Source organism: Caretta caretta, chromosome 8 (genome assembly GCF_965140235.1).
Source record: "Caretta caretta isolate rCarCar2 chromosome 8, rCarCar1.hap1, whole genome shotgun sequence".
NCBI lineage: Eukaryota > Metazoa > Chordata > Testudines > Cheloniidae > Caretta > Caretta caretta.
The window spans coordinates 55,027,811-55,049,900 of record NC_134213.1 but is presented as its reverse complement, the minus strand read 5'-3'; the positions used below and the strand labels follow the sequence as shown (position 1 = coordinate 55,049,900).

Below are 22,090 nucleotides of genomic sequence, written 5' to 3'. Positions count from 1 at the left end.
AGCAAGCATGGAGCCCGCTCAGCTCACTATCACCATATGTGTCTCCTAGGTGCTGGCAGACGCAGTACTGCATTGCCACACAGCAGCAGCAGCAACCCATTGCCTTGTGGCAGCAGACGGTACAATAGGACTGGTAGCCGTCATCATCATGTCCGAGGTGCTCCTGGCCGCGTCGGTCAGGAGCGCCTGGGCAGACGTGGGTGCGGGGACTACATTAGGAGTGACTCTACCCGGTCACTCTCTTTAGTCCTGCAGGCAGTCTTGTTGTACCATTTTATAGTGAGCTGGCAGGAAGTATGGATGGCTAGCAGTCCTATTGTACCATCTTCTGCCGAGCAGCCAAGAGATGTGGATGGCTTGCAGTCCTTCTGCACCGTCTGCTGCCAGCCAAAGATGTAAAAGATAGATGGAGTGGATCAAAACAAGAAATAGACCAGATTTGTTTTGTATTCATTTGCTCCCCCCTCCCTCCCTCCGTGAAGTCCTGCCTGAAATATGAGAGGGAGGGATAGCTTAGTGGGTTGAGCATTGGCCTGCTAAACCCAGGGTTTTTAGTTCAATCCTTGAGGGGGCCATTCTGTGTGACAATTGTTTTTGTTTCTCCTTGATGTAAAGCCACCCTCTTTGTTGATTTTAATTCCCTGTAAGCCAACCCTGTAAGCCATGTCGTCAGTCGCCCCTCCCTCCGTCAGAGCAACGGCAGACAATCGTTCCGTGCCTTTTTTCTGTGCAGACGCCATACCACGGCAGGCATGGAGCCCACTCAGATTTGGCAATTAGGAGCACATTAAACACTACACGCATTATCCAGCAGTATATGCAGCGCCAGAACCTGGTAAAGCGAAACCGGGCGAGTAGGTGACGTCAGCGTGGTGACGAAAGTGATGAGGACATGGACACAGACTTCTCTCAAAGCACGGGCTCTGGCAATGCAGGCATCATGGTGCTAATGGGGCAGGTTCATGCGGTGGAACGCCGATTCTGGGCCTGGGAAACAAGCACAGACTGGTGGGAGCGCATAGTGTTGCAGGTCTGGGACGATTCCCAGTGGCTGCAAAACTTTTGCATGCGTAAGGGCACTTTCATGGAACTTTGTGACTTGCTTTCCCCTGCCCTGAAGCACAAGAATACCAAGATGAGAGCAGCCCTCACAGCTGAGACGCGAGTGGCCATAGCCCTGTGGAAGCTTGCAACGCCAGACAGCTACCGGTCTGTTGGGAATCAATTTGGAGTGGGCAAATCTACTGTGGGGGCTGCTGTGACGCAAGTAGCCAATGCCATCAAAGATCTGCTGATATCAAGGGTAGTGACCCTGGGAAATGTGCAGGTTATAGCGGATGGCTTTGCTGCAATGGGATTCCCTAACTGTGGTGGGGCCATAGACGGAACCCATATCCCTATCTTGGCACCGGAGCACCAAGCTGCCGAGTACATAAACCGCAAGGGGTACTTTTCAATAGTGCTGCCAAGTACTGGTGGATCACAAGGGACTTTTCACCAACATCAACGTGGGATGGCCGCGAAAGGTACATGACGCGCGCATCTTCAGGAACTCTAGTCTGTTTCAAAAGCTGCAGGAAGGGACTTTATTCCCAGACCAGAAAATAACCGTTGGGGATCTTGAAATGCCTATAGTTATCCTTGGGGACCCAGCCTACCCCTTAATGCCATGGCTCATGAAGCCATACACAGGCAGCCTGGACAGTAGTCAGGAGCTGTTCAACTACAGGCTGAGCAAGTGCAGAATGGTGGTAGAATGTGCATTTGGACGTTTAAAGGCGCGCTGGCGCAGTTTACTGACTCGCTTAGACCTCAGCGAAACCAATATTCCCACTGTTATTACTGCTTGCTGTGTGCTCCACAATATCTGTGAGAGTAAGGGTGAGACATTTATGGCGGGGGTTGAGGCAAATCGCCTGGCCGCTGGTTACGCGCAGCCCGACACCAGGGCGGTTAGAAGAGCACAGGAGGGCACGGTGTGCATCAGAGAAGCTTTGAAGACTAGTTTCATGACTGGCCAGGCTACAGTGTGACAGTTCTGTTCGTTTCTCCTTGATGAAACCCCCCGCCCCTTGGTTCACTCTACTTCCCTGTAAACTAACCACCCTCCCCTCCTCCCTTCGATCACCACTTGCAGAGGCAATAAAGTGATTGTTGCTTTACATTCATACATTCTTTATTAATTCATCACACAAATAGGGGGATAACTGCCAAGGTAGCCCAGGAGGGGTGGTGGAGGAGAGAAGCACCGGGAGGGGTGGGGAGGAGGGAAGGACAAGGACACATAGCACTTTAAAAGTTTAAAACTTTAAAACTTATTGAATGCCAGCCTTTTGTTGCTTGGGCAATCCTCTGGGGTGGAGTTGCTGGGTGGCCGGAGGCCCCCCCACCGCATTCTTGGGCCTCTGGGTGAGGAGGCTATGGAACTTGGGGAGGAGGGCGGTTGGTTACAAAGGGGCTGTAGCGTTGGTCTGTGCTCCTTCTGCCTTTCCTGCAGCTCAACCATACGCTGGAGCGCATTAGTTTGATCCTCCAGCAGCCTCAGCATTGAATCCTGCCTCCTCTCATCACGCTGTCACCACATTTCAGCTTCAGCCCTCTCTTCAGCCCACCACCTCTCCTACCGGTCATTTTGTGCTTTCCTGCACTCTGACATTTTCTGCCTCCACGCATTCGTCTGTGCTCTGTCAGTGTGGGAGGACAGCATGAGCTCAGAGAACATTTCATCACGAGTGCTTTTTTTTCACCTTCTAATCTTCACTAGCCTCTGGGAAGGAGAAGATCCTGTGATCCTTGAAACACATGCAGTTGGCGGAAAAAAAAGGGGGGGGACAGTGGTATTTAAAAAGACACATTTTATAGAACACTGGGTACACTCTTTCACGGTAAACCTTGCTGTTAACATTACATACACAGCACATGTGCTTTCATTCCAAGGTCACATTTTGCCTCCCCCCAGCGTGTGGCTAGCCCCCCCCACTCCCTGTGTCTAACAGCGGGGAATATTTCTGTTCAGCCACAGGCAAACAGCCCAGCAGGAACGGGCACCTCTGAATGTCCCCTTAAGAAAAGCACCCTATTTCAACCAGGTGACCATGAATGATATCACTCTCCTGAGGATAACACAGAGAAATAAAGAACGGATGTTGTTTGAATGCCAGCAAACATACACTGCAATGTTTTGTTCTACAATGATTCCCGAGTACGTGCTACTGGCCTGGTGTGGTAAAGTGTCTTACCATGGTGGACGGAATAAGGCTGCCCTCCCCAGAAACCTTTTGCAAAGGCTTTGGGAGTACATCCAGGAGAGCCGCAAATGCCAGGGCAAATTAATCATTAAACATGCTTACTTTTAAACCATGTATAGTATTTTAAAAGGAACACTCACCAGAGGTCCCTTCTCTGCCTGGCGGGTCTGGGAGGCAGCCTTGGGTGGGTTCGGGGGGTACTGGCTCCAGGTCCAGGGTGAGAAACAGTTCCTGGCTGTCGGGAAAACCGGTTTCTCCGCTTGCGTGCTGTGAGCTATCTACAACTTTATCATCATCATCTTCCTCGTCCCCAAAACCTGCTTCTGTGTTGCGTCCATCTCCATTGAAGGAGTCAAAGAACACGGCTGGGGTAATGGTGGCTGAACCCCCTAAAATGGCATGCAGCTCATCATAGAAGCGGCATGTTCAGGGCTCTGACCCGGAGCGGCCGTTTGCCTCTCTGGTTTTTTGGTACGCTTGCCTCAGCTCAAGTTTCACGCGGCACTGCTTCGGGTCCTTGTTATGGCCTCTGTCCTTCATGCCCTGGGAGATTTTGACAAATGTTTTGGTATTTCGAAAACTGGAACGTAGTTCTGATAGCACAGATTCTTCTCCCCATACAGCGATCAGATCCCGTACCTCCCGTTCGGTCCATGCTGGAGCTCTTTTGCAATTCTGGGACTTCATCATAGTCACCTCTGCTGATGAGCTCTGCATGGTCACCTCTGCTGATGAGCTCTGGCCAGCGTGGCAAGCTGCAGGTGACCATGCAAACAGGAAATTGAAATTCAAAAGTTTGTGGGCCTTTTCCTGTCTACCTGGCCAGTGCATCTGAGTTGAGAGTGCTGTGCAGAGCGGTCACAATAGAGCACTCTGGGATAGCTCCCGGAGGCTAATACCGTCTATTTGCGTCCACAGTACTCCAAATTTGACTGGCAAGGCCGATTTAAGCGCTAATCCCCTTGTCGGGGGTGGAGTAAGGAAATCGATTTTAAGAGCCCTTTAAGTCGAAAAAAGGGCTTCATCGTGTGGACGGGTGCAGGGTTAAATCGATTTAATGCTACTAAATTCGACCTGAACTCCTAGTGTAGACCAGGGCTAGGACATCTTTCTCATGGTCTTCTACCCTAAGCCACATTCCAGGGGCAGGGAGCAAAGACTCTACTCTCTGGATGTCTGCAGGGCGCTGGCCTTTTACATCGAGAGAACAAAATCGTTCATGAAATCAGTCCAGTTGTTCATGGCAGTGGCAGACAGGATGAAAGGTCAGCCTGTGTCATCCCAATGCATTTAGTCATTCATAGGTTCCTGTATTCGTGAGTGCTACAACCTGGCAGGTGTTCCTGCACCTCCGATCACTGCACACTCCACCAGGGTGCAGGCTTCATCTACAGTGTTCCTGGCCCAGGTCCCCACTCAGGAAATCTGCAGGGCGGCAATGGGGTCCTCCATACGCACTTTCTCCACGCACTATGTGATAGCCCAGGAGACCAGAGATGATGCAGCTTTCGGACAAGCAGTACTCCAATCAGTGGACAACTCCGATCCCACCTCCTAAACTTGGGCTTGGGAGTCACCTGATGGGAATGGACATGAACAAGCACTCGAAGAAGAAAAACGGTTACTCACCTTCTCGTAACTGTTATTCTTAGAGATGTGTTGTTCGTGTCCATTCCAATACCCACCCTCCTTCCCCTCTAGCCGGCAAGAAGGAACTGAAGGGGTGGCGGGTTGGCAGGGCCCTATGTTGAGCGCCATGAAACTGTGACTCCAGGTGGTGCCCAGACTGACCCGACGGATGTTGCTATGGAAAAATCTTCCGGCCACCGTGCACACACACCTGATAGGAATGGACATGAATACCACATCTCGAAGAATAACAGTTACGAGAAGGTGAGTAACCATTTTTTCAGGTCCTCCATTTGCGCATGCTTTTGGAACTATATTCACTAAAATTTTCAAGTGCAGAAACGGATATAGTTTGAGCTATTGCGTATGGTAGTAAGATTGTAGAAAATAACATCTTTGTATACTCTGCCAGTCCGTATTTCTGAAATTTATAGAGAAGCTAGTTGGAGTTTTATCAGTTCACATACCTATCATTATTCCATTGTGGCAGCTTGGATAGGAATCTTATAGCCAGCTTTTTTGAGAGGTAACTGTTGGTCACTCACCTGCAGTGTGAGATCCTTGTGGACAAGCATTGGAAAAGAGGCTATTTACCTTACAGAAAGTGAACTTAGAGATGCATTGGTCCACACAGATTTCATGACCCTTCCTTCCCCACTGATTTGGAATCCTTATGGCAGGGGAGTCCCAGCAATCTTCCACAAAGAAGCTAAAATCTAGGAATGAAAATCCTGCAAGATACTGGTAAACAGCAGAATTAGTGGTAAACAGTTTTCCTATTTCCCCAGTTTCATTCTGGAGGTGTGTACAGCTCCTGGTGAGACTTACTGAGCTTCTCCTGACTGATAACTACACAAAACTTCATGGGATTTGAACTGCTATCTAGCTATGGAGTAGTGTCTTTGTTCTTCTCCCAACTTTATGGATATAATCACTTCACTGCTTGGGGATCCTGGTATGCAATACGATCTCTTTGTGTTTCTTCTGAGACTGGTTCAAGTGCTTGTAATTGCACGTTGGTCTCTGAGAACTGGAAAAAAAGCATACCTATATTCTGTTTCCTTGAATTTGCAGGTTGGAGGATAACGGTAGGGACAGGATTAGACTATCAATTCTTTTTTAACTAACTTTTCCTTTCTGCAACATGTGATGTGTAGTCACACACTTAAATTATTTTCTATTTTCAATGTAGTTTTTTAAAAAAAATTCTGAAGTTATGGTTAAAAATGAAGTATTCCAGCGTCTGGAAATGCCAAAATGAAGGTCGCTTTCACAATCTTAACTTCTGCTCCTATAAACATTACAGTATTTAATTATGAGATTACATGCTATATTCCCCCCACCCCAGGATTCCTGTGATGGATGCCTCCCTGGGGTGCCACCTAGAACTGGGGTATCACTGAGCCCTCTGACCCACCAGCTCCCTCTCACATTGTGTTGCCATGACAAGTTGCAAAGACCTCCAAGCTTGCACTTTCACCAGCATTCACACAGGTAGAGACACACCCAGCTGCAGTCACATGCAGGTTCTCTAACCACCAGCCTCCCAGCCTAGGACCTCAGAGCAGTACCATTCTGTGCTGGTCAAATCTGGCCAACATACGGGCTTAACCTCAGTGTGAAGAGGGCCATGCATAGTTGTGGTAACCAAGCTGAGATTTTCCCCAGACACCTTAGTCAAACGCACACTGGTTTGGATTAAAACAAAATAAGTTTATTAACTACAAAAGAATAGATTAAGTGATTATAAGTGATAGCAAACAGATCAAAGCAGATTACCTAGTAAATAAAACCTCATACTGAGCTTAACATACTGGATAGGTAGAATGTGAATTAGCAAATTCTCACCCTGAGTGATAAACAGGCTGGCAGATTCTTAAGACACAAGCTGCCTTGGCTTTGCAGCTTGGGTTTCCCAGGTTTTCATACACAGGCTAGAAATCCCTTTAGGCTGGGACCATCAATTCCGCTCTACCCCTCCTTCAGCCTTTATTCCGCAGGTGTTTCCAGGTGTGTTGTAGAGAGAGTGAGGTACTATCATGATGTCATTTTCCTACTTTTATATCTTCCCACTTGCTAGAAAGCTCTTTTGCTGTTCATAGAATCATAGAATATCAGGGTTGGAAGGGACCTCAGGAGGTCATCTAGTCCAACCTCCTGCTCAAAGCAGGACCAATCCCCAACTAAATCATCCCAGCCAGGGCTTTGTCAAGCCTGACCTTAAAAATAACTAAGGAAGGAGATTCCACCACCTCCCTAGGTAATGCATTCCAGTGTTTCACCACCCTCCTAGTGAAAAAGTTTTTCCTAATATCCAACCTAAACCTCCCCCACTGCAACTTGAGACCATTACTCCTTGTTCTGTCATCAGCTACCACTGAGAATAGTCTAGATCCATCCTCTTTGGAACCCCCTTTCAGGTAGTTGAAAGCAGCTATCAAATCCCCCCTCATTCTTCTCTTCCGCAGACTAAACAATCCCAGTTCCCTCAGCCTCTCCTCATAAGTCATGTGTTCCAGTCCCCTAATCATTTTTGTTGCCCTCCGCTGGACGTTTTCCAATTTTTCCACATCCTTCTTGTAGTGTGGGGCCCAAAACTGGACACAGTACTCCAGATGAGGCCTCACCAATGTTGAATAGAGGGGAACGATCACATCCCTCGATCTGCTGGCAATGCCCCTATGTATACATCCCAAAATGCCATTGGCCTTCTTGGCAACAAGGGCACACTGTTGACTCATATCCAACTTCTCGTCCACTGTAACCCCTAGGTCCTTTTCTGCAGAACTGCTGCCGAGCCATTCAGTCCCTAGTCTGTAGCGGTGCATGGGGTTCTTCCGTCCTAAGTGCAGGACTCTGCACTTGTCTTTGTTGAACCTCATCAGATTTCTTTTGGCCCAATCCTCTAATTTGTCTAGGTCCCTCTGTATCCTATCCCTACCCTTCAGCGTATCTACCTCTCCTCCCAGTTTAGTGTCATCTGCAAACTTGCTGAGGGTGCAATCCACACCATCCTCCAGATCATTTATGAAGATATTGAACAAAACCGGCCCAAGGACGGATCCTTGGGGCACTCCACTTGATACCGGCTGCCAACTAGACATGGAGCCATTGATCACTACCCGTTGAGCCCGACAATCTAGCCAACTTTCTATCCACCTTATAGTCCATTCATCCAGCCCATACTTCTTTAACTTGCTGGCAGTTGCTGTTACCTGAGTCAAACAGTTTCCATTGTGTAGCGCTATCTCTTCTATTGTACATAGTTCCTGGGGTAATCCTTGGGCGCGTTTCCTCAATATGCCATTAACATCATTTGGCCTTTTTACTGTTGTAACTGAAAGGTTGCTTGTGGGTATTTTCAACCTCACAACTTGTTTCAGTAACAGACATAGTCAAACTTCATAACTTCACATACGACACTAGCACATACAATCCAATGAGACATTAATGTCTAGCAGATCAAGACTCTTAGAATGATACTTCATTTGTACTTTGTACAAAATATATCCTAATTACATGATAGCGGTGAATATTGGGGTGCCAGGGTATCAATTCCCATTTCACTTCATGTGCAGGTTGGATAAGTTCTAAAGGGACATGGCCAATCTGAGTTCTTCATAATTGACTGAGTTAAAAAAAATTACAGCTTTTGATGATGAAGCATCCTTTAAATACCATAAGCAGAAAAAAGTAAAAAGAAATAAAATAAAATTCTGTACATCTGATGTTTAGAAGGATCTTTTGGATGAGCTCAAGAGCAAAAACACCAAACATACTCGGGGTTATCCCTCTTCCTTTCTGGGCTATACCTGCCTGCTGCCTCTTATGCTTCAATTTTAGCTTTGCTACCAGATTGTTCGTAAATAACTTTTAGTAGGGCTTGGGAAAGACTGTATATGTGAGGCCTCACCCTCCCAAATAGGTACCTAGATTGAGAGATTTCTAAGATCAGAAAGGTAAACTTTAATCTATTCTAGGCTAACACAACCTGGATAACACATGCCATAAACTTCACCCAGTAATTTCTGCAGTATGTAAATGAACACTACAGAGTCCAATAACTTATAATTGAACTAAATCATATCTTTTAGAAAGACATCCACTCTCTGATATTAAGATTTCCCTGTGTAGGTACATAACTCACAAGTCATAATTAACCTTAATTATAAATAGTTAAATAGATTGAGCTCCTTACATTTCTCATTGCAAGATGTGTCTTCTAGACCTTGAATAATTTCTGCCATCTTTGAATGCTCTAATTTTGTGAGAACAGGACACACCATTTCAGTGATAGTCTTGTCAATAGCGTATACTGAGATAATATCATTGTTCTGTTTATACACCCAATATTTTTATTAGCCTTTTTTGCCTTACATTCATTTGGTTATCTACTGTAGTGTGCTGCATCCTGAGTGCCCCTTGTGGCTTTAAGGGCTGCCCTGCAGTGGCCCTGCCTCAGTTTTCCCTCTTGGACTTGGCCCTCTGGATAAGCCGTTAACAAAAAGTCTGCCCCTTCTGGGGTATACAAGTCCAAAACAAACACTTTGTCCTAGTCTCAAACTGGGCCCAGCCCCTCCTTCCTGAAGGGTCTGTCTTCCCTCCGTTCGACTCAAGCACTCTGCCCATACTGTGGGCTCAGCTTTCGCTCTTCCCGGACTCCTTTTCATCTCTCACCTCAGCTCCTTCTGAGCTCCTTTGAGTAGTTCCCTGCTTCTTCCTAAATAGCCACTCCCTGGCCTTCTCTCCTGGAACTTTCCACAGGCCTCTGCCTGTCTTGTGCTCTCCATTCCAGTCAGCCCTCTACTGCTGGGCTACTTCTTTTAGCCAACCCTGCACAGGGCTAATGGAACATGGCTGACTGTCCCAAGTCCTTGGCCCTTAAAGGAGGCATGTCAACCCTTGTATATCTGCAATGACTTAAATCCTCTGAGTTGCAGTTTTCCACATAGTCAGCCTAATGATGTCAGTTTGCCAAATTTCAACTTTCTAGCCCAAGCCATTGAGATACTTAGAACTATTCAAGAACAAATGAATTTTTAATAAATCCCTCCCTTCTTTGGTTCAGCTGCTTCTGAGAATTTTTATTCAGTCTTTAACAAAAAAATCTCTTTCACACTGAGACCAGACTTGGAAAATTTCATCCTGAAAGGTAAAGGCTTGTTAAGTTAGAGGTAACTGAAAAAGGTTATTTAATGTGGAAATACTTAATACTAATATTGTTTAGGCAACCTTGAATGTATGTCTTAAGTATAATCATAATTCTTATAAACGTAAATTCAGGAACTATTGCTTAGAACTGCTAAAATGTGCCATTTCATTTAGTTTTAAATACTGGCCTCTACAGCTGTCTGTAGTGTTTAGATTAAAAAGTAACTCATAATTTTCAGTTTACTTATTCTGTAGCAAACTTATCATTTTCTCTTAAAATCATACTACTGCTTTAAGGTAAAATTAAAGGAAGATGTCATTTTCACTAATTATTTTTAGTTTTATAGTATGGTCCACTTCTACAGATGGCAGTCCCATGAAAGTTAATAAGAACTGTGTGTGTGGCAGGATTGCAGGATCATACTAACAAAGAAATAGACATTTTAAAAATTTTTTGTAACTGTATATTTCTTATGTCTTAGGTTACTTGCAAACCATCTCAGAGCACCTCATCTCACTTGAAAGCTTCTGTATCTGTTGCTGAACCATTTTCCTCTAATATTGCAAATATTCCAAGAGAGCTTGTTGAGAATGTTTTGGATGAACTGGACCATTGTGTACCTCTGCTGGAAATCTACCCTGTCGAGGGGCCGGATATGGTAGTATTTGATATTGCCCAGGCTTTGGACGTTGTGAGGTATTTAGCTTTTTCCCCTGTATTTTTGCCATTCAGAGATGCTAAAATGTTAACTGAGGAACTGTACCTAAAATAGAAAGATTAGAAAGATTTACTTTGCTTCATTAATAGTGTAAGAATATTCACAAACAAAAGTCTGAGTTTAAAAAGTGGTAAGGATGAAAAAGTATTTTGATGAAGTCCAGTTAATGCCCCAAAAAACCCTTGCAATTTGATTGGATTTACCTAGTCCAGGAGTGAACAGCTTCTGGACCTGAGATTCAGCAGCTCTATCTGGATTCTGATGCTTTGCCTTAACACTTCTGCTTTTTTTACTCTAAAAGGTGTTGACTTATTTTAATGCGCCAACCATATGGTGTTTTCAAGGTTTGCAGTACTGTATCTTGAGTAGAGCCAGTCAAGAATTTTCTGACAAAATGCTTGTTAATGTATAGAAACAAACTGTTTGCAGAAAAGGATTTCTTTCAGTGAGTCATTTCAACTTGAAAATATTTTGCCATTTCTTTCTAGCTTCACAATGTAGTGTCACCAAGTTGGAAGTGTTCACGGAATTGATTGCCTCTCTGCTGCTCCAGTGTTTTGCCTCTGCTCAAAGAACCTAGGAGGTTCCCCTAGGACTCATCTCTAAGCAGGAGTTACTTCCATTGTGCATATTTCTTTTTTCTTCCTCTTCTTGATGCCCCCAGTAGGTTAGGGCAGGTCTACACTTAAAAAGCTGCAGTGGCACAGCTACACCAATGCACCTGCACCATTGTAGCACTTTAGTGAAGATATTATGATGCTGATGGGAGAAACTCCACCTCCATGAGAGATGGAAGCTATATTGACGGGAGATACTCTCCTGTTGACATAGCGCTGTCTATAATGGGTTAGGTTGGTATAACTGCATTGCTTTGGGGTGTGGTTTTTACATACTCCTGAGCGACGTAGTTACACCAATGTAAGTTTGTAGTGTAGAACAGGCCTTAGAGGATTTTTGAGAAGAGGAGTGTACAGGAAAGCTATTATTGAGGAGAAAACACGGCAGTGTAGCAAGCTTAGCTATGATCACCTCTTACTCCACTCTACAGACATCTGACAGGCAAGCCTTAAGCTGGTTGGAGTGGAAATTCTGCAGCAGGACCTGGCATTTTGGAAGCAACAAGCCAGAAGTCCCTAGCTTTTTATTCTTCTCTTTTGACTGTGGTGAAGTATGGGATCAAGGAATGTTCCCAAGAGGCTGGCAAGTCAGCAGGGTCAGGAATCACCTGTGAGCATGACTTGCCTACTGCTTTCAGTTTTCCACAGTACCTGGTGTTTTTGGCCCAGCTGTCTAGTACGGGCCTTAGACAATTTTTCTTGTGCTTAAGCTCTGACTTCTACAGGCTCTGAAAATGTAGTTTAAAAAAATACCCCCAACAACATAGCACTCAAATGTTTCAGATTCCCTGTATTTGGTATCAGTTACCATTCTTTTAGGGCAGCCTGAGGGTTGTGCAGATATGGATTTGTGAAGAATATCTAGCATGCATTTCCCTACACCCTATTTATTACCACTCCTTCTGCTGTCTTAGTCGAGTGGCCTGGTCCAGCCTGCTGATGCCAACTAGTCCTTTGTTACCCTGGCTTCCTCAAGTGTAGTGACCGTATGACCTAGTGTAGTCCTTTGTTTTACTGCTGCTTTCTCTTCCCCTGCCACCAATTTGATTTGATTTTTCTATTTTGCAGGATGCAGAGTGATCTAGCCCATACTGCTAGCCTGTCAGTATCAGTAGACCTTTTTTCTGTCTGGCCTCCCTTAGCTCAGCATGGTCTAACTCAGCTTGTCTTTTTATTACTCCTGCTGACTTTTCTTATGAGTGCAGTAGAGTATCCTCGCCCCGACTGCAAGCATCCTGCCTATACCAATAATAGACCATCAAAATAGCTGGAATCTGCAGATAGGGATGTGACTGAGCTTCTATAATAAATGAAAGGAGGGGGGTAGCTCCCTTTCATGAACACCCAGCCAGCCAGTTAGCTATAAAATCCCTCTTATTGGCTGTTCTTTGCTTGCTTTACCTGTAAAGGGTTAAAGTTCCCCAGGTAAAGGAAAAGGAGTGGGCACCTGACCAAAAGAGCCATTGGGAGGCTAGAACTTTTTAAAATGGGAAAAAAGCTTCCCCTTCCGGAGAAGGAGACATGGAGCAGCAATTCTACATGCAGGAATGCTGTGTAAGGGTTGAATCAGGTATGAAAATTCATCTTCCATACCTAGAAGAAATCATTGGACAGGAAATGTTGACATAGACACAATCAGGTTTATTTCCTTATTTTGGCTTGTGGATCTCCTCTGTGCTAAGCCCAGATGCTGTTACTCTGAAACCTTTGTTTTGCTTGTAATCTTTAAGCTGAACTTCAAGAGAGATATCTTGATGCTTAATTTTTATAATTGTTTCTTTTAAGTTCCAGCAAAAAGCCTAAGTTCCGAATGTATTTCCTTTCTTTTTGTTTCTAATAAATGTTACCTTTTTTAAGAACAGGATTGGATTTTTGGGTCCCTAAGAGGTTTGTGCATATGTTGTTTAATTAGCTGGTGGCAACAGCTAATTTCCTTTGTTTTCTTTCTCAGCTTTTCCCCAGAGGGGGTTGAAAGGGCTTGAGGGTACCCCACAGGGAGGAATTCCCAAGCGCTCCTTCCTGGGTTCAAAGGGGTTTTTTTTGCATTTGGGTGGCGGCAGTGTTTACCAAGCCCAGGTCAGAGAAAAGCTGTAACCTTGGGAGTGTAATATAAGCCTGGAGTGGCAAGTATTAATTTTTGAAATCCTTGCAGGCCTCCACCTTCTGCACTCGAAGTGCCAGAGTGGGGATTCAGCCTTGACAGCTTTTTTCTTCCAGTTTCCTTTCATGTGTTCCAGACTGGTCTAGCCTGCTACTTTATTAAGTCTGACAGCAATTTTCATTCAAGTGATATTGCCAAGTGTCTAGTTGCTTACACCATTAGCTTTCCAGCTCCAATGGACAATCCAAATGGCTGTAATCCTGTGCTAAAATGTTAGCATTAAGGAAGGAGAGTTTTGTTCCACAGTTTTAAAACCACTTCAGTAAGATTTTAAGGTCAGAGCATGTTCATCTCAGCTTTCCCTCCCCCTTTATCAACTCTTTCTATCATTTCTTTTTTAAAGCAGTCCTCTGTCTCTTCAAGGAGCAGATCATAGACTGGGGCAGCAGCAAAAGCTATAGATGCAGAAGCAGCAGTCTTTACAACAGTTAAGATGGATAGCCCACTATATTGGGGGTTGCTCGGTCTTCTGAAAAGGTCAGTTCAGGCCTTCAGTAAGATACCTTAGTGTATGTGGCCAAAAAAGCATTTCAAACTTCCTGGTCAAGTGGAAACTTATATTTCAGGATCCTCTCAGACTCCCAGACTTCAGCACGTGAAGTGTTTGGCCTGGAACTTGAAGTTTTTGCCTTCTAGAGCATGAATATTTGGGAGAGCTCATGGAACATGCTAGTCAAATCTAGAAATTGTCCACAAATCTGACAACTTCAGAGGATTTTGAGAACTTGATTCTCATGGTGCTCTTGAAAGGACATATATTGGCGTTCCTTCTAGATAGGCACTTGCTAAGACTATGACACAATCTTCCTGCAGATTCAGGTCTCAATGTTAGAATTGGAAGGAATATGCTACAAGTAGGCTATCATTTTTTGCAACACCCTCACATTTCCCAATTCCTTAAAGCTGTCTCTCTGCAGAGATGCTGTTAGGAGACTAGTAGAATAGCTTCAGATGATCTAATTTTTCCTAAACACATGGGGGAGTTTTCTCCATACTTATTAAAACATTTTACCTGTTCGCAATTACATTGGCCAGGAGAGTTAGTTGATAGATGGAACCATAGGGTTAGACGGGACTGCAAGGGTCATCTAGTCTAAAGTTTGGGGGGCTTTATCCATCTGGAATCTTTCTATGCAGTTTTTTTGCAGATGAAATGATTCTCAGACCTGCACCAGAATTGTGTCCCCTGAAATGTTCGTTTCCACTTGAACTAATCTATTTGCTTTCCTTGTATTCCACCACTAAAAGTCAGTTACTTGCTTTTAGATGTTGAGATATTCAAATTCTGTTTACATAAAGCTAATTCTTGAAGAAAATCAGATGCAATGTTAATATTAGATGGATGACCTAAGAAAGGTTGCAACAAAAGCATCATAGCCAGTATTCCTAGATGGATAAATTAAGGAGTTTGTCAGGCCTACAGTTTGTTCTTAAAAGATCCTCCTCCTCCTGTAAAAGTTCAGACATATGTCCATTTTCTGGGCAGAATAGCATTATGCTTTGTTTAAGTAATTTTGTAGTATAGCTATGTGGACTTCAGTGCATTCCTTTATCGTTTTAAAACAGATGTTATGTCTTCGACATAGCTTTTGAACAAAAGGTCCTGCAAGCTCTCTCTTAGCTTTCTTTCATTAAAACCCTTCACATGCTGAGGGAAGGCAGAAGAAAAGTAAAACAAACAAAATAAACTTATCCTCAAGCAGCTGTTTTTTCCTTGTGGTTCACTCTTGATGTTTCAAGTTTCACTCCTGTTTATGTAGATATGTTTTACTGGCTACTTCCCAGTTGTAACGGATTACTGAGTACCAGGTGCCCATGATGAAGAAAGGTTAAATTTACTTACCTACATGTAACTTTTCCTTCTCTTAAGTGGGCATCTGGTGCTCTGCGAGATCTCTCCCAGGTTGTCACTTAATTTGCATTAATTTCCAGTTGGAGGGGAAATGTCTCAGTTCTTCCTTTTTTCTCTTTATGGAATATTCCTGCAGAGAGAGATGGAGAAATCTTGTGATCCCCTTATTTTAGGATCTTTCTTTGCTGTAAGTGGTCTCTTCCATTTCCCTGTGTTCTAATCAAAATTAATAATTTGTTGTCTTAGCATGAGTAGTTGATTGGGAAGTTAGAGAGAGGCAACCACTTCTCTTATCAGCTCTAATTGCCAGCACTACATTGTGAAGCTAGTGGAGTTTATTTTTTTAGTCTTCAGGCTTGGAAGATGAGGAAGAATAACCTAGTTATAACAGATTATGGAGCAGTAGGTGCCCATTACAGAGAAGGAAAAATGAAGGGTAGGTAACTAAATTTTATCTTTTGGACAGCGACAGCCATAAACAGCCATATGGATGAACTTACAGAAGCGCTGTTGAGATTTTACCTAAGGCTGCTGGGTGAGGTGAAGAGAGAAATCAAAATGCAGAAATTAAGCAGATTTTTCTTGTGGGGAAATAAGATTTGTGGTGTTGCAGCTTTTTATGAAGTGAAAATGTTCTTCACAACTTGAGATCACTACGATAGAAAGTTACGAGGTTGATTGCCAAAACAACATATGGAAGCTTTTTTTCCCCTGCTTCTCACGAAAGAGCAAATGTGGTGGCAGTATAATACAGGGGTTCCCCGGTATACGTTTCCCCCTTATCAGTTGTTTCTTGTATCCGTTGCTCACCAATAGGGGAACATGTTCAGATTCACACTGGTCCCGATCCACATATCCACTTCACATTTTGCAGGGCATTTCTTTGGGTGTGTCCCCTGGTGCTCAGGAGGTGCTGGGAGGGAGGAGGAGGAGCAAGGACTGGACACGCTCGGAGGAGAGGGCAGAACTGGGCGGGAAGAGGCAGGGCAGGGCTGGAGCGGGGTGACCCATTATTTCTTGTGGGGAAAAATTAAATTCCCCGATATCCGTAGTTTCAGTATCCATTGCCCTATTCAGGAATGCAACCCTGATGTATACTGGGGACCCCCTGTAATGTCAATATATCTTTTAGGTTTTTCTATGACTTCCTTTGGAGGGATTGGGATGAAGATGAAAGTTGTGAGACCTATGCAGCACTGATAGAAGAGAGAATTAAACTGTAAGTATATTACACCAAAAAAGAGTGAGGTTTTTGTGTGTGTGGTTTTTTTTGTTTTTTGTTTTTGTTAAAAGAAGCTGTGAGGGCTCTCCTCATGGTCCATTGGAGCACTATTCACCTTGTCATGGGGTCTCCAAAGGTCAGTTGCCACCTCTCACAGGGTCTGCTGTATTGGTGCTTTAGCCTTCCAGGTAAGGAACACTTGAGTCCTACCCCTTCTAGGGGATTAAAGTAAAAAATAAATAAATAAATAAAGGAATGCTATGAACTCAAACACAGTCATCCAAGGAATCTTCAGCAGGATCCTGCCCTTCTGTTTAGAGCCTGTCTTCATGCGGCCAGGCCTTTAGGTCAGTCTTCCTTGGCCTGGTCATCTCATCCTTTGGGAGGTTCATCCAGACAGCAAGCTGCATCTGACTCTTGGCTGAAACCAGGCTTTCCTCGGCAATGAAGAAGCAGAGCTCTGCTTTCCTTCCTGGTCAGCCCTGCACAGAGCTGGGACTTCTTTTAACTCCCCTCTCCATACCTGAGATCTGCTACAGGTGTAGTGACGCGGGGCCAGTTGGGTCCAGAGTCCTTCATTAACACCCTCCTTGCCAGTATGGGGCTTGTACGCCCTATGACAGAAGTATAATTTTTTTTTATTTTCACAGTGGGTGTGATATTGAGAATGGAACTATTCCTGCTCCAATTGGTCAACGTTTTAGAAAAAATCTGGAGAAGTATAAAAACATGCATTTGGAATTGATTCAGTACCAAAGTAATATTAAAGAAGAACCTACAGCAGAAGAAGCTGTTGAATGTTGGAAAAAATACTATGAATTAGTAATGCTATGTGGATTGCTGAAAATATGGGAGGACCTTCGCCTCAGGTAACCTCTATAGCAGTGGTTCTCAAACTTATTTGATTAAGTCCCTTTCTGTGTGTCTGTAGTCATTTACGGCCCCGACACACAAGTACATATGCCTCTGGCCAGGCGCCCAGCTCTGAAGGCAGCATTGTGCCAGCAGCAGTGCAGAAATAAGGGTGGCAATGTGAAAAATGGTATTTGTCAATGTCACTTTTCACAGCAGACTTAGCTCCCCATTGCCACCCTTACTTCTGCGCTGCTGGTGTCCCGGGGCTGACAGTGGGAGCCCTGCCGCCACCTCCAGGTGAAGGATTGGTGGGGGTCGGGGGAGGAGAGCCCAGGCTACATCCTGGTGAGGGATTGGGGTGTGGGGGGAGAGCCCTAGGATGGGGGGCCTTTGGCTGTCCTCTTTATCCCCTCACCTCCTGGTTGTGCGTGGCCCTTCTGCCCAAGCCCCAACCATCCATGGCTGACAGCTGGAACTCTTAAATTTTAAAAAAAAAAAAAAAAAAAAAGGCACACAGCTCGCGCCTCCCTTGATTCATTCCCAGATGCGCCCCATAGTTTGAGAACCACTGTTCTATACTTACTAGTTCATACTTGAGGCCCTACAACAAAATCCATTCTAAACATCGTAATTTCTTGCTTGTCCTTTCTAAATGTTAATAGAAGTTAATTAGCACTGTAATTAATTATAAATTATGAATTTAAAAGCTTCCTGCCAGTGGTTGAGACTGTGATATCCTCCCTAGTGGGATTATTACATTAAGGTAACCAACTGATTGCTACTTACTCTCCAGTGGAACTATTAAATCACTAAATTTAGAAAAATCTGTCCTTCGATTTTTCTTTAGTTTATCAGCATACTTCAGTCCTTATCCAGACGCTGTCTGAACTGCAGTATTTCACTGTATAAAAATGTGTACTATAAATCCATATTATATTAAAAAACCCTACGTTAAAAGAAGGTTGAAAGTCAAGCATTCAAAAATTGGTAAATGCCAGTTAGGTTTGCCCAGAGGCAACCTTAATTCAGGCCCTGGTGTGCATATGCTCTATGACAGTCTTTAATTATGTTATTACTTTTTTCCCCCCAGGGGATCCCTGCCTCATTCATTGCACAGGATAGATGGTTCACTGTTTCTTTCTATCCTCATAATTATTTACTGCACACTGTACTCAGTGTAGGATTTGAACAGAATTATTAATTTGCTCATGTTGTTTTCTGTTTTTCTCATTGAGATCTTAGTTCTTTATGAACATTAATGAATTAATCTTCAATACCCCCTGAGAGGCGAGATGATGATATCCCCAGTTTCCAGATAGAGCACTGAGGTACAAAGGTTAAGTTCAAAATTGTTAGAAGTGTCAGTTAATTTTGAAAAAAGAAAAGGAGTATTTGTGGCACCTTAGAGACTTACAAATTTATTTAAGCATAAGCTTTCGTGAATACAGACTAACACGGCTGCTACTCTGAAACCAGTTAATTTTGGGTGCTGAATCTGAGAAGCCTGAAGCTTGGTTTTTAGAGTACTTAGCATTTTATAGCACTTAATGGGCACTGTACTTTCAACATATAGACTTCAGTTGCAGTTATGTGTGCTCAGCACTTAACGCAAATGAACCCACATGTGTCTCAAGCCAGGTACCTAGAAAACGAGGAATGCACAATTAGTGACTACCTGTGAAAAGTTTTCTTTAAGTGACATACCTAGCATCACATAGGAACTCTGTGGCAGAGTCAGGGATAGAATTCAATTTCCATAATGTTATTCAGCTGCCCTAGTGATAAGATCATCTTCTTCCTGTAGTTCTCTGCCTCATTCACTAAACATCTTCCAACTTCTGGAACAAAATGAGGCAGCAGTCCTACAATAGTCTCATTCAGTATACAACCTTGATTCATTCCTACAGCATAGTTTGTCCTGTGACCTTAATGAGGCAGGAGTTCTGTAGGGAAAAAATATACATGAACACATAATTAAACTCTCTCATAACATGCACAAGGAGGCTGAATTAAGGCTGCACAGGAAAACTTAACATTTTCTAACTTCTGAGTTCTTGACTTTGCAACATTACTGTTAGTTTAATGTCTTATGTAGTAAGTCTTTTTTTTAAACTTAAATAAAATAAAAAATATAAATCCATTATGTAGGAACAGATTTACCCCCCCATATAGGCCAACAGCATATTTGGGATCTTTTGGTTCACGGCACAGCTCTCTACCACTTGAGCTAACGTAGCTGATAGCAATAGAAGGTTGTTTATCTTCTGATGGGACTGCCATGAGATGGGGATTGGAGACACATACTTTCAGTGGGTTTCACAGTGATTTACTAGATAGCAAAGTAATGTTGAGACTTGGGAATAATGGGTTTAGTTCCAGGTTCTGCTGGGGAGCATGGTCTAGTGGCTCCAGATACTTTTGCTCCTGCTTTTCTTCCCTTCCCCCACCAAGCCTATCCCTGTCCTCTTCTGTTTCTGTCCTGCCTCCCCCTCACCTCCAATGCCTTCTAATCCTCCTCCCTGCCCTGCATCTCTTGTAGATTTAATTTCTCTTTGCTTTGTAAAACAGAAGTGGTTTATTATATTGAGGGAGGAAAAAATATAAAGCATAGGTAATTGGAAGAGTCCCTTTTCTAACCATAATCACACTTTAAGATGTGCCTACATTTTAAGAAATGTGTCTGGGTTATTTTGGTAGGTTTTTGTTTGGACACTCTATTTGAACATTTCATTGGGGATTGGTATAATAAAGGAATTATGTTTTAACAAAAGATGGAGTCAAACTGTTGATCTGGGCTAGAAGATGCTTTTTGAAAATGGCTTTAAAATATTTTTTGGCCTACCTGTACTGATCAGACAATCTTTGTGAATGGATTATACTGGGAACAGTGTTTAAATAGAATTCCATATTTGTTTTCAAAGATGGGTCAAAGCCCAGGACCGTAAAACCAAATGCATGAAATATATTAATTTATAGGATTCTGGAGATGGCAGCTAAGTAGTAAGTGACTTGTCTAAACAAATTTGTGCTGCTTTTACATATCTTGCATTTAACACTGTGAAAGTTTTGTGATGCTGGAGTTATCTGGTATGTTTGTCATAGATGAAGATGCTATTTAAATGCATGTATCTGTTAAAATCTAATCAATTCAGCTTAAAACTTCTTAAAGTCAAACTATTTTATATACTGTCAGAAATGCTTTGTCTAAAACTAATTGTAGTACATAGATTTGGTCTAAATTACAGAGCTTATGGACCTCTGACCCCAAGGATACTGAGGCGTAGGAGAGGAAACAGAGATGATGGGAAAGCTGTAACTCATATTGTAGCTAAAACAATGACAGCAGAAATGGTGAGGAAGACTTCGATTATGTTTTATGTGAGTCAGAAGGACTAAATGTGCTAAACAAAACCAAGGCCAAATGATCTAGGGGCTATTAGTACATAACTGTCTTGAAGGAGATAGTTATTCAGAAGTGACCTCTGAATTTTTACTTTCTGATCTAACTGAAGTGGTCGCAGAGAATCCTCTCAGTCTGTGGGATGAGAAAGAATATAAAGTTCTAATAGGCAGTCCATTAGTTTGAAATGGACACCCATTCAAAAAGGTAGCTCGCTGGTGAGAAACTGTTGTCAAAACAACGTAAGACTAGTAACTGCACAACAAGCGGTGTTTATTTTGCCTCTCTTTGCAGAAACAACCTGTTGTCATTCCTCTGCAGATCACTTGGGGAAAACCTTGGCTACTGTGGCTTGCTGGCATTCCTTCCCCCACACTTCCACATTTTCTTTCTCCTTCTCCCTCCAGCAGACATATAACCATAGAGCTCATTAGAGGAACTGACAGACTTAGATGTGCAGCAGGGTGTTCATGGGGATGTCTCTTTTCTGGCTTGGAGGGCAGTAGTTCCACTTTGCCATGGCCAGCAATAGTCCTAGAAAAGGGTATCTCACACCAGTTAGTGATAGGCTGTCATAGGCTCATCCGTTAGAGACTGTTCTGGGTGTTTTGGAGATGAGGTGTCCATTATTATTTATTGCTCTAGGGACCAGTGGACACCACAGCCATAGAAAAAGGTCATGAAGCTAGACGCTCTATCTCCACAGAAGGGAACTTCATGTGTGTTTGAATTAGCTAGAAGCCTTCTACCTGTGAAAGTGACTCTTGGTGCTTTATCCAGTCTTACCACCCCAAGTTCTTGCAGCCTGGCTTCATTTAATTCTGTTCCTCTCAGATGGTTCTTTGTCCCACTCATTCCCACTTTCTCCCCTGGTTTTTGTTCATCCAGAAATTCTGCCTTAATGAGATATTTATCCCTTGGATCTGTCTGTCTTGGCCTTTCCACACTGCCTCCTTTTGTTTCGCGGTAGCTAACAGATATACTTGGCCTCACCTCCAGGTGTGGACACCACTCTAGGACTGAACTGAGCAAGATACCATTCAGTGGTCTAAAACTCTTTGAAGTTCGGGATAACAGCAGTAAAAGAAGTTGCATATCTGAGTAAGCTTCCTGTGCCCCTGGAGAATTAGGAAAGAATTACAGTGGAAGTTATTTAAAAAAAATACTTCTTGTTCATTCAGGGGAAAAGAATACTTCTCAGGATCTTCATGGGTTTCTGGAGGTAGGCAAAGCTTC

At 43.5% G+C, this 22,090-nt stretch overlaps 1 protein-coding gene across 1 annotated transcript in view; it reads left to right on the top strand.

The window, feature by feature from the left end:
* Positions 1–22,090, top strand: part of SHCBP1L (SHC binding and spindle associated 1 like) — a 73,224-nt gene that overhangs the window by 7,489 nt on the left and 43,645 nt on the right. The window contains exons 3-6 of the mRNA XM_048862034.2: positions 10,511–10,725; positions 16,510–16,596; positions 17,250–17,468; positions 20,700–20,805. Of these exons, the coding sequence (XP_048717991.2) occupies positions 10,511–10,725; positions 16,510–16,596; positions 17,250–17,468; positions 20,700–20,805 (627 nt within the window). The remainder of the gene's footprint in view (positions 1–10,510; positions 10,726–16,509; positions 16,597–17,249; positions 17,469–20,699; positions 20,806–22,090) is intronic.